The sequence below is a fragment of the Mobula hypostoma genome, chromosome 2, assembly GCF_963921235.1.
Source record: "Mobula hypostoma chromosome 2, sMobHyp1.1, whole genome shotgun sequence".
Classification (NCBI taxonomy): domain Eukaryota; kingdom Metazoa; phylum Chordata; class Chondrichthyes; order Myliobatiformes; family Myliobatidae; genus Mobula; species Mobula hypostoma.
The window spans coordinates 228671857-228684894 of NC_086098.1; the positions used below are offsets into that span (position 1 = coordinate 228671857).

The 13038-nt window shown below is 42.5% G+C and overlaps 1 protein-coding gene across 2 annotated transcripts in view; it reads right to left on the minus strand.

Moving 5' to 3' along the window:
- pdrg1 (p53 and DNA-damage regulated 1) overlaps window positions 1-13038 on the minus strand; it is a 65680-nt gene that overhangs the window by 13198 nt on the left and 39444 nt on the right. Inside the window, exon 1 of one of the 2 annotated variants that reach the window (XM_063041607.1) lies at window positions 3216-3374. The exons of the other annotated variant lie outside the window; for it this stretch is intronic. Within the exon in view, the coding sequence (XP_062897677.1) occupies window positions 3216-3311 (96 nt within the window). The 5' untranslated portion in view covers window positions 3312-3374. Of the gene's footprint in view, window positions 1-3215; window positions 3375-13038 lie in introns of those variants that run through there. 2 annotated transcript variants of the gene reach the window in all.

A 13038-nucleotide genomic window follows, 5' to 3' on the forward strand; every position in this document is an offset into this window, starting at 1 on the left:
ACTGACATTTATTTTGCTTGCTGCATTTCCTACAGGCAAGCATTCAAAGTCATTGTAATAATAGACTAGTAATTGGTTTTGGCAAATTTAATTTTGGGCAGGACACCAGGGATTTCTACCATACGCTCCAGTTCTTTGAAATAACTTCACAAGATCTTTTTGTATTCATGCAAGAATGTGGGGCACAGTGTTTATTCTACAGTTTTTCTGAGTGTCAGAACTTTCCACTGTGTAGAACCTCTGTGTAATTCACTGGAGCACCAACCCTTACTTGTGGTAGTCGAGCCAAAGAACCGGGGCTTCAACACAGACAAAAAAAAAATGCTAGTTCCCTCATACATTCAAGACTCTTTGGCCTGAAACACTGAATTTCCATTTTTGCTGTCGGATTCCGCCAGCATTTTGTATGTGTTACTCTGGATTTCTAGCACCTACAGAATCCAGGCAACCTCCTTGTAAATCTCCTCTGCACCTTTTCTATGGTTTCCACGTCCTTCCTGTAGTGAGGTGACCAGAACTGAGCACAGTACTCCAAGTGGGGTCTGACCAGGGTCCAATATAGCTGTAACATTAGCTCTCGGCTCTTGAACTCAATCCCACGGTTGATGAAGGCCAATAAACCATATGCCTTCTTAACCACACAGTCAACCTGCGCAGCAGCTTTAAATGTCCAATGGACTCGGACCTCAAGATCCCTCTGATCCTGCACACTGCCAAGAGTCTTACCATTAATACTATACTCTGCATTATATTTGACCTACCAAAATGAACCACCTCACACTTATCTGGGTTGAACTCCATCTGCCACTTCTCAGCCCAGTTTTGCATCCTATTAATGCCCCCCGTAACCTCTGACAGCCCTCCACAATATCCACAACACCCCCAACCTTTGCGTCATCAGCAAATTTACTAACCCATCCCTCCACTTCCTCATCCAGGTCATTTATAAAAATCACAGAGAGAAGGGGTCCCAGAACAAATCCCTGAGATACACCACTGGCCACCAACCTCCATGCAGAATATGACCTGTCTACAACCACTCTTTGCCTTCTGTGGGCAAGCCAGTTCTGGATCCACAAAGCAAATTCCACTTGGTTCCCATGCCTCCTTACTTTCTCAATAAGCCTTGCATGGGGTACCTTATCAAATGCCTTGCTGAAATCCATATACACTACATCTACTGCTCTACCTTCATCAATGTGTTTCGTCACATCCTCAAAAAACTCAGTCAGGCTCGTAAAGCACGGCCTGCCTTTCACAAAGCCATGCTGACGATTCGTAATCATATTATGCCTCTCCAAATGTTCATAAATCCTGCCGCTCAGGATCTTCTCCATCAACTTACCAACCACTGAAGTAAGACTCAACTGGTCTATAATTTCCTGGGCTATCTCTACTCCCTTTCTTGAATAAGGGAACAACATCTGCAACTCTCCAATCCTCCGGAACCTCTCCCATCCCCGGTGACTTATCCAACTTGATGTTTTCCAAAACCTCCAGCACATCCTCTTTCTTAATGTCTATATGCTCAAGCTTTTCAGTCCACTGTCAGTCATCCCTACAATCACCAAGGTCCTTTTCTGTTGTGAATACTGAAGCAAAGTATTCATTAAGTACCTCCGCTATCTCTTCCAGTTCCATACACACTTTTCCACTGTCACACTTGATTGGTGCTATTGTCTCACATCTTATCCTCTTGCTCTTCACATACTTGTAGAATGCCTTGGGGTTTTCCTTAATCCTGCTTGCCAAGGCCTTCTCATGGTGGTTTTCCTTAATCCTGCTTGCCAAGGCCTTCTCATGGTCCCTTCTAGCTCCCCTAATTTCATTCTTAAACTCTTTCCTGCTAGCCTTATAATTTTCTAGATCTCTATCATTACCTAGTTTTTTGAACCATTTGTAAGCTTTTCTTTTCTTCTTGACTAGATTTACAACAGCCTTTGTACACCACCGTTCCTGTACCCTACCATCCTTTCCATTTCATTGGAACGTACCTATGCAGAACGCCACACAAACACTCCTTGAACGTTTGCCATATTTCTGCTGTACATTTCTGAGAACATCTGTTCCCAATTTATGCTTCCAAGTTCTTGCCTGATAGCTTCATATTTCCCCTTTACCCCAATTAATCACATTCCTAACTTGTCTGTTCCTATCCCTCTCCAATGCTATGGTAAAGGAGACAGAATTGTGATCACTATCTCCAAAATGCTCTCCCACTGAGAGACCTGACACCTGACCAGATTCATTTCCCAATATTAGATCAAGTACAGCCTCTCCTCTTGTAGACTTAACAATTAATTGTGTCAGGAAACCTTCCTGAACACACCTAACTAACTCCACCCCATCTAAACCCCTTGCTCTAGGGAGATGCAATTGGGGAAATTAAAATTCCTGTTATTATTGCACCTTTCCACAATCTGTCAACCTATCTGCTTCTCGATGTCCCTGTTACTATTAGATGGTCTATAAAAAACACCCATTAGAGTTATTGACCCCCATCCTATTCCTAACTTCCACCAACAGAGACTCAGTAGCCAACCGCTCCATGACTTCCTCCTTTTCTGCAGCCCTGACTCTATCCCTGATCAGCAGTGCCACGCCCCCACCTCTATTGCCTCCCTCCCTGTCCTTTCTGAAACATCGGAAGCCTGGCACTAGAAGTAGCCGTTCGTGTCCCTGAGCCATCCAAGTCTCTGTAATGGCCACAGCATCATAGCTCCAAGTACTGATCCAAGCTCTAAGCTCATCCCCTTTGTTCATGATACTCCTTGCATTAAAATACACATCTCAAACCATCAGTCTGAGTGTATCCCTTCTCTATCACCTGCCTATCCTCCCACTCACACTGTCTACAAGCTTCCTCGATTTATTTATGAATACAAAGAGCGTCAGTACATACCGATAAGATTTATGCCAAATATTAAAAGACTTGGTCTACAAAGCGGAATAAATAACTCTTTTTGTTCTCGGCCCATACTCCAGCGACCGAATACGACAGGTTTCGAGAAGTTCAAACACAGGCCACCACAGCAAGAAAGCAGCAAGATGAACTGCTCTTGGGAGAGTGACCTGAGCAAGGCAGGAATCTTTACGGCCAGATCGCAACTCAAGGTCCCGGACGCTAACAGTGACAGGCCGAGCCTGGGTCCTGCGGCTGCCAGGCACTAGAAACAACGCAGGCGCACTGCACACCAGCGGCCCCGGTACTGTACCTGCTGTTTATCCGCTATCACGTTCTCCGCCAGCAGCTCCACCTCCGTCAGGTAATCCATCACCATCTCCGACTCCGACTCCGGCTCCCGAGCCATTTCTTACCATCGACAGCACGGGGTCACTCAGCAACTACTCTCCATTTCATTGGCCGGAGGATCCCCGTGTGGTTGGTTACGGAGCTGAACCTGAATTCTGGGAATTGTAGTCCATTGTTGCCAGAAGAGCAAATCCTTGCTCTCTTCCTCCCCCGCCCCCCATACACACACAAAATGCTGAAGGAATTCAGCAAGCCAGTTGGCACCTGTAGAGAAAAATAAACAGGCTGATACCCTTCATCAGGAATCCTCAGTATATTCTTTCTACTACAGTCACCACCCTCTTACACCTTTCTACCCACACACTTCTGCATCCAATTGCCATGCACTCCTTTCTCCCTTTCATATTTAGGTAGCTTCCATGCAGTTTCGGGTACTCCTTATGTTCGCGTTGGTCACCTGGTTACACAGCAAAACCAAATCCATTGTCCTACCCAGTCCATGCTGACCTACAACCCTACACTAATCCCATTTTTTCCTCCAGATTTCTATCACTCACTCACAAACTCAGGGGCAATTTACAGAGGCCAAATAACAGTAATTTCACCATGGACGGTCTGGAGCCCAGCTATGAAAGGAGGAGGGTTGGGCATGGTGCTAACCAACCCTATCGTATAAAACCCCAGTGCTACAGAAGAACCAGACAGAAACTATAAAATCCTCATCGGTGGGAGAGGAAGGATCTTCACCTAGGATATAGGTGGGCTACACCTGGACTTAAAAAACTGGCCCAGGACTAAGGACTCTGGCAAGCTGCTGTCAGTAGCCTATGCCCCAGTTGGGGTGAGAAGAATTTAAGAAGAATTAACTATGCACCTGTATTCATCAGAACTATGGCTGATTATCCACACAGAGCTTTCCAGCGCTATCCATATATTCTTTGACCCTCATAACATCCAGAAGTCTAGTGCTGCCTCAACTACTTCCTCTGGCAGCTCGTTACATATACTCACCATCCTTTGCATGAAATAGTTGCCTCTCAGGTCTCCTTTAAATTATACTCCTCTCATCCTTAATCTATGGCTCCTAGCTTTACATAGAAACATAGAAAACCTACAGCACAATACAGGCCCTTCAGCCCACAAAGCTGTGCTGAACAGGTCCTTACCTTAGAAATTACCTGGGGTTACCCATAGCCCTCTATTTTTCTAAGCTCCATGTACCCATCCAGGAGTCTCTTAAAAGACCCTAACTCTGCAACACGGGTGTGTTTAAACTAAGTAGTGGGGGGAGGGGACGAACTGGAAACGTAAGGATGGAGATAAAGGGAAAGTGAGAAGAAGAAAAGTTAAGAAAGACAGCAGAATCAACAGAACAGAAAGCTCAAGAAGGGATCGTACAGTATGGCCAAGTGAAATAGGAATTGATATGGGAGGTGAAGGGAGTAATGAATTAAAAGTATTGTATATGAATGCATGGAGTATAAGAAATAAAGTGGATGAGCTTGAGACACAGTTGGAAATTGGTAAGGATGATGTTGTGGGAATAACAGAGACATGGCTTCAAGTGGACAGGGCCTGGGAAATGAATATTCAAGGGTATACGTCCTATCGAAAGGACAGACTGATGGGCAGAGGGGGTGGGGTGGCTCTGTTGGTGAGGAATGATATTCAGTCCCTTGCGAGGGGGGACATAGAATCAGGAGACGTAGAGTCAGTATGGAGAGAACTGAGAAATTCTAAGGGTAGAAAGACCCTAATGGGAGTTATCTACAGGCCCCCAAACAGTAGTCTGGATGTAGGGTGTAAGTTGAATCAAGAGTTAAAATTGGCATGTCGCAAAGGTAATGCTACAGTTGTTATGGGGGACTTCAACATGCAGGTAGACTGGAGGAATCAGGTTGGTACTGGTCCCCAAGAAAGGGAGTTTGTGGAGTCCCTCCGAGATGGATTCTTAGAACAGCTTGTACTGGAGCCTACCAGAGAGAACGCAATTCTAGATTTAGTGTTGTGCGATGGACCGGATTTGATCAGGGACCTCAAGGTAAAGGAGCCATTAGGAGGTAGTGACCATAATATGATAAGTTTTAATCTACAATTTGAGAGGGAGAAGGGAAACTCGGAAGTGTCAGAATTACAGTTGAACAAAGAGAACTATGGTGCTATGAGGGAGGAGCTGGCCAAAGTTCAATGGAACAATACCCTAGCAGGGATGACAGTGGAACAGCAATGGCAAGTGTTTCTGGGAATAATGCAGAAGGTGCAGGATCAGTTCGCTCCAAAGAGGAAGAAAGATCCTAAGGGGAGTAAGGGGAGGCCGTGGCTGACAAGGGAAGTAATGAACAGTATAAAAATAAAAGAGAAGAAGTATAACATAGCAAAGACAAGTGGGAAGCCAGAGGATTGGGAAACTTTAAAGAGCAACAGAAGGTAACTAAAAAGGCAATACGTGGAGAAAAAATGAGGTATGAAGGTAAACTAGCCAAGAATATAAAGGAGGATAGTAAAAGCTTCTTTAGGTATGTGAAAAGGAAAAAAATAGTTAAGACCAAAATTGGGCCCTTGAAGACAGAAGCGGGTGAATTTACTATGGGGAACAAGGAGATGGCAGACGAGTTGAACAGGTACTTTGGATCTGTCTTCACTAGGGAAGACACAAACAATCTCCCAGATGTAATAGTGGCCAAAGGACCTAGGGTAATGGATGAATTGAAGAAAATATATATTAGGCAGGAAATGGTGTTGGATAGGCTGTTGGGTCTGAAGGCTGATAAGTCCCCAGGACCTGATGGTCTGCATCCCAGGGTACTTAAGGAGGTGGCTTTAGAAATCGTGGACGCATTGGTAATCATTTTCCAATGTTCTATGGATTCAGGATCAGTTCCTGTGGATTAGAGGGTGGCTAATGTTGTCCCTCTCTTCAAGAAGGGAGGAAGAGAGAAAACAGGGAATTATAGACCGGTTAGCCTGACATCGGTGGTGGGAAAGATGCTGGAGTCAATTATAAAAGATGAAATTATGACACATCTGGATAGCAGTAACAGGATTGGTCCGAGTCAGCATGGATTTACAAAGGGGAAATCGTGTTTGACTAATCTTCTGGAATTTTTTGAGGATGTAACTATGAAAATGGACAAGGGAGAGCCAGTGGATGTAGTGTACCAGGACTTTCAGAAAGCCTTTGATAAAGTCCCACATAGGAGGTTAGTGGGCAAAATTAGGGCACATGGTATTGGGGGCACAGTACTGACATGGATTGAAAATTGGCTGGCTGACAGAAAATAAAGAGTAGCGATTAACGGGTCCCTTTTGGAATGGCAGGCGGTGACCAGTGGGGTACCGCAGGGTTCAGTGCTGGGACCGCAGCTGTTTACAATATATATTAATGATTTAGATGAGGGAATTAAAAGTACCCATTAGCAAATTTGCCGATGACACAAAGCTGGGTGGCAGTGTGAAATGTGAGGAGGATGTTACGAGAATACAGGGTGACTTGGACAGGCTGGGTGAGTGGGCAGATGCATGGCAGATGCAGTTTAATGTGGATAAATGTGAGGTTATCCACTTTGGTGGTAAGAATGGGAAGGCAGATTATTATTTAAATGGAGTCAAATTAGGAAAAGGGGAAGCACAACAAGATCTAGGTGTTCTTGTACATCAGTCACTGAAAGCAAGCATGCAAGTACAGCAGGCAGTGAAGAAAGCTAATGGCATGCTGGCCTTCATAACAAGGGGAATTGAGTATAAGAGCAAAGAGGTCCTTCTGCAGCTGTACAGGGCCCTGGTGAGACCACACCTGGAGTACTGTGTGCAGTATTGGTCTCCAAACTTGAGGAAGGACATTCTTGTTATTGAGGGAGTGCAGCGTAGGTTCACAAGGTTAATTCCCAGGATGGCGGGACTGTCATATGTTGAAAGATTGGAGCGACTGGGCTTGTATACTCTGGAATTTAGAAGGCTGAGAGGGGATCTTATTGAAACATATAAGATTATTAAGGGATTGGACACGCTGGAGGCAGGAAGCATGTTCCCGCTGATGGGTGAGTCCAGAACCAGAGGCCACAGTTTAGCAATAAGGGGAAGGCCATTTAGAACCGAGTTGAGGAAAAACTTTTTCACCCAGACTGGTGTATATATGGAATGCTCTGCCCCAGAAGGCTGTGGAGGCCAAGTCTCTGGATGCTTTCAAGAAAGAGATGGACAGAGCTCTTAAAGATAGCGGAATCAAAGGTTATGGGGATAAGGCAGGAACTGGATACTGATTGTGGATGATCAGCCATGATCACAGTGAATGGCAGTGCTGGCTTGAAGGGCCGAATGGCCTACTCCTGCACCCATTGTCTATTGTCTAATGTATCCACCTCCACCACTGTCGCCGGCAGCCCATTCCACGCACTCACCACTCTCTGCGTAAAAAACTTACCCTGACATCTCCTCTGTACCTACTTCCAAGCACCTTAAAACTATGCCCTCTACTGCTAGCCATTTCAGCCCTGGGAAAAAGCCTCCGACTATCCACACGATCAATGCCTCTCATTATCTTGTACACCTCTTTGGATTTTCCTATCCTAGGGAAAAGATTGTTTCCATCCACCTTATCTATGCCTCACATAATTTAAAACACATCTGTAAAGTCGCTCTTCATACTCCTTTGTCACAAGAAATAAAAACCTAGCCTGGCCATCTTCTCCCTATAACTCAGGCCCTCAAGTCCTGGTAACACCCTTGTAAATCTCTTCTGCACTCTTTCCAGTTTCACCTCATCTTTCCCATAGCAAAGTGACCACCCCAACACTCATCACGGAACCGTTCCCACAACCTATGGACTCACCTTCAAGGTCTCTTCATCTCAGGTTCTTGATATTTATTGTTTATTTATTATTATTATTATTTGTTTGTTTTTTTTCTTTTTATGTTTGCAGTTTGTTATCTTTTGCACACTGGTTGTTTGCCTTGTGTGTGGTTTTTCATTGACTCTATTGTGTTTCTTTGTATTTACTGTGAATGCCACAGGAAAATGAATCTCAGGGTAGTATATGGTGACATACGTGTACAGTACTTTGATAATAAATTTACTTTGAACTTTGAAACTGTACACAGTACTCCAAGAGTGGCCGCACCAATGACTTATATAGCTACAACATATTGTTCCAGCTCCTATACTCAGTGCCCTGATTGATGAAGGGGAGCACGCTAAACACCTTTCTTTACCATTCAGACAACCTGTGACGCTGCTTTCAATGAACTTTCCACTTGTACTCCAAGGTCCCTCTGTTCCATCACACTCCCTAGTGCCCTACCATTCACAGAGAAATTACAGAAATATGGGCTGTTCCAAGGTTGTCAAGCCGAGGAGTGGTAGTGGGGACAAGCTCCCACTACCTGAAAGTGCTCCTCACGGCATGCGCCTCAAATAGCCTCTGACAACCAAGTCCAACTCCTGGCCTTCTTGTGTGGCTTAGCCTCTGAGCCCGGCGGAACTGTTTCTACTGACAGGAGAAGGGGCGAAGGCAGGTCCTGGTGCCTCAAAACCAGTGCTTCGGATAGATGGAGCTCGTCAGCCTAGGAAGGCAGTCCATCAAAGAGAGGGAAAACTCTGATTTCAAATCTCCGCTGCCTTGCGGCCATACCCACTCATGGGAAAGGCTTCGGGAGTAAACCCTGAGGACAAATCCGGAGCTGGAGTCCCTAAGGCAGTCCGACGTTGCTTTCAACCTCATTCTGGCAACTCCTGCGACGACACTGGTGCCAAGCTGTATTGGCCCTTGCCCTTCCCTTGGACAACGTCGGTGTCGTGGAGAGGGGAGACTTGCTGCATGGGCAACTGCTGGTCTTCCATACAACCTTGCCCAGGCCTGCGCCCTGGAGAGGACACTCCAGCGTCGCCTCACCGTGACGGCACAACATGGAAGACTTTCCAGGCGCAAATCCATGGTCTCGCGAGACTAACGGATGCCACCAATAGGCTGAGCACAGGAAACTGGGACTGGCTTGGTGGGCACCATGGTTAGCTTGGACTCGTTGGGTCAAAGAGCCTGTATCCATGCTATATTGTTCTATGATTCTGTGATAGTTGCTTCTGTGACAATCCCCCTATAGTGCTCCAGGAAATAGAATTCCAAAGGATTACCAACCCTATATGAATAAAATTCTCCTCATTTCAGTGTTAAGTGATCTTCCCTTGAGCTTTAATCCCTGGTTCTAGATTCCAGCTAGGGGAAACATCTTCCATGGCAAGCCTCTATAGAATCGATACAGCAGGCAGACTGAAAATCTGGTTGAGCGGTGCCACAACAACCTCTCGCTTCACATCAGCGAAACTTAAGAGTTGACTATTGACTACAGGAGGAAGAAAGTAGGAGTCTGATTGGGGGATTGGAAGTGGAGAAGATCGGACCAAAATGTAAGTGCCATTACAAAGAAGGCATGGGAGTACCTCTACTTTTTGAGAAGTTTGAGCAAATTCGGCATGTCACCTAAAACTTTGACAAACTTCTGTAGATGCACAGTAGCACATACCATACCACCAGGGCCCAGGAATGCAAAAGCCTACAAAAAGTGGTGGATATAGCCCAGTCCATAACAGGAAAAGCCCTTCCCATCATTGAGTACATTTACAAAGAGTGCTGCCACAAGAAAGCAGCATCCATCATCAAAGGCCCCCACTATGCAGGCCAAGCTCTCTTCTCACTGTTACCATACAGGAGCCTTCGGTCCCATGCGACTTGGTTCAGGAACAGTTATTACCCTTTAACCCTCAGTCTCCTGAACCAGTGTGGACAACTTCTCTTGCCAGAACACTGAACTGATCACTGAATACAACCATGGACTCACTCTCAAGAATTCTGCAGCTCACGTTCTCAGTATTTATTTACTTACAGATCTATTATTATTATTATTATTTTTGTATTTCCACAGCTTGTCTTCTTTTACACAATGTCTTTGTGTGTAGTCTTTAATTGATTCTATTTTATTTCTTTGTTCTACTGTGAATGCCTGCAAGAACATGAATCTCAGGGTAGTATTTGGTGACATATACTGTACATAATTTGATAATAGATTTAGTTTGAATTTTGTAAGTCTCAAAGAGACTGTAAGTCTAGTTGACTTAATCTCTCTTCATAGCAAATCTGGCATCCTTGGAACCTATCCAGTGAAATTAAAAAGTGAAATGTTGGGTTACAAATTTTCATTGTATGTGATCAATGACAAGTATATCCTTATTCTACATCTCAACCACTATTTGTCTGAGTGTGTAATTAATTAATATCATATTTATCACCCTGTTACAGCCTCCCTTGCAAATTGACCCGATCAAACTCTTTTAATATCCTAGAGACCCATCAAATCACTTTCCAATCTGTTCTATTTTTCATTGTGATCCAGAACCGCTACTGTTCTTTCTTCATCTCCTGCATTCTCAGCAACTTGAAGCTTGCTTGCATCTCTAACCTTCCCCAGTTTCTCTCACTCCACAAATCCTATCTGAACTGCTGGAGAGGGGTCTCAGCCCAAAGTGTCTACTGTTTAATCCCCTACATAGATGTTCCCTGTCTTGCTGAGTTCTTTCAGTAATTTGTGTGTGTTGATCAAGATTTCCAACATCTGCAGAATCTCTTGTGTCCAGGATATTGTACCTTATTTCAGTATGCCCTTCACTTTACTGTCTTTAAGAATAACTTTCCCCCACTAGAAAACATTGATCTGTAACTACCAGCTCAAACTAACAAAGCACACCTTTAGTTCAAAACTTTTATAAAGTATCAAGCCACATTGTTGTCATAGAGTCATAGAACTGCACAACACAGAAGATAACTCTTTGGCCCACCACTTCACACATCTATACTAATCTAATTTACCTGTGCTAGGTCCACAAAGTACACTTTGCATCCTAGTCAGAATTCAATAAGGTTCATCTGAGCTTCCCTGCTTTTCAATTCTATTCCCATTTTGTGGTCTTAAGGTACCGGACCACTTTTAATGAACACCTACTTTATTAATTTGCACATCATTAATTTCCATAATCAGTGGTTTGGCATTACCTATCCTAAGATTTTACTACTGGGCAATTAATATCTGATACTTAATATTTTGGACACAAGATTGGAATATAACTCCAAGCCCATATTGGGTAAACCTTGAAGGCCATTCTGTACAAGGGTTTTCTTTAGCTTCCATTTTAGGAACCTCACTGCCTTTTGCACTATCTAAATTGAATAAACAAATTTTCAACCCTATAGTTAAACATACATTGCGAATATGGTTTCAATTTTGTAAATTTTTTGGCCTGAATGAATTTATGTTATCAAGCCCTATTATATCTAATTTCTTTTTTCAACCTTCGGTAATGGACCAAGCCTTTTTGATATGGAAAATGAAAGGTATAATATGTTTTCGTGATCTATTTCTGGATAACTGCTTTATGTCTTTGAGCAGTTATCTGAGAAATTTGATTTGCCTAGGTCTCATTTTTTTTAGATACCTACAAATAAAAAATTTTTTAAATACTACGTTGCCTACCTTTCCGACTTCAAATCCTTCTGGCATTCTTATAAAATTTTAGGTTTTAATCCTTTGCTGAAGGGATTAATAGCAATAATTTATGATATAATTATGAAATTACAGCCAGATATATCTGATAAAATCAAAAATGAATGGGAAAGGGAACTTTAACTTTCCCTACCTATAGAGAAGTGGGAAAAAATTTTCAATTAGTTAGTACTTCTATATGTGCCAAACATATATTAATACAATCTAAAGTAGTACACAGAGATCATATGTCCAAAGATAAACTAGCTCATTTTTATTCCCATATAAACCCTACTTGTGATAGATGTCACTCTGAAGTGGCTTCTTTAACTCATATGTTTTGGTCCTGTTCTCTTTTGGAAAAATATTGGAAAGACATTTTTGATATTATTTCAACAGTTCTATGTTTCAATTTAAAACCCCATCCTATTATGGCAATCTTTGGATTGCCAATGGTAGAACATAGATCTTTGTCTTTTTCAGCCTCTCGAATGATAGCTTTTGTTACTTTAATGGTGAGAAGATCTATTTTGTTGAACTGGAAAGAAACTAATCCTCCAACTACATTCCAATGGTTTTCTCAAACCATATTAAGTTTAAATTTAGAAAAAATTAGAAGTGATATTTTTGACCCTTCGGTTAAATTTGAAGATATTTGGAAACCTTTTATGCAACATTTTCATATGATGTAACCTGACTTTTTTCTAAAATTATATGATGAGAGGAGCAGAGTTAACGACATTATTGAATGTGTCTGATACAAGCTGTTGGTCTAGCCCTGTTTTGCTTTTTTTTTGGGTTTTTTTCTCTTTTTCTTTTGGATTTTTTTTTGTTTATATATTTTTTTCTTTTTATTTCTTTTTTTAATGTGTAATCTCATTATGAATTTGGAAGTCTTTTATATCTATGTTACTTAAAATTCATTTTATATATGCTGATGAACATTTTTCCAATCTCTTTGTACCAACTTTGTTATGAAGTTTATATTTTTGAAAAATTAATAAAAAGATTTAAAAAGAAAAGTAGTTTCCATAGTCAGGGACTCTCACCACCAAGTTCAGGAAGAGTTATTACCCCTTAACTATCAGGCTCAGGAACCAAAGGGGATAACTTCAAACTTCACTTGCCCCATCATTGAAATGTTTTTACAACCTATGGATTTACTTTCAAGGACTCTTCATCTCATGTTCTCAATATTTATTGTTTATCTATTTACTGTTTTTTATTTTTGTATTTAGATGGTTTGTTGTTTTTGCACA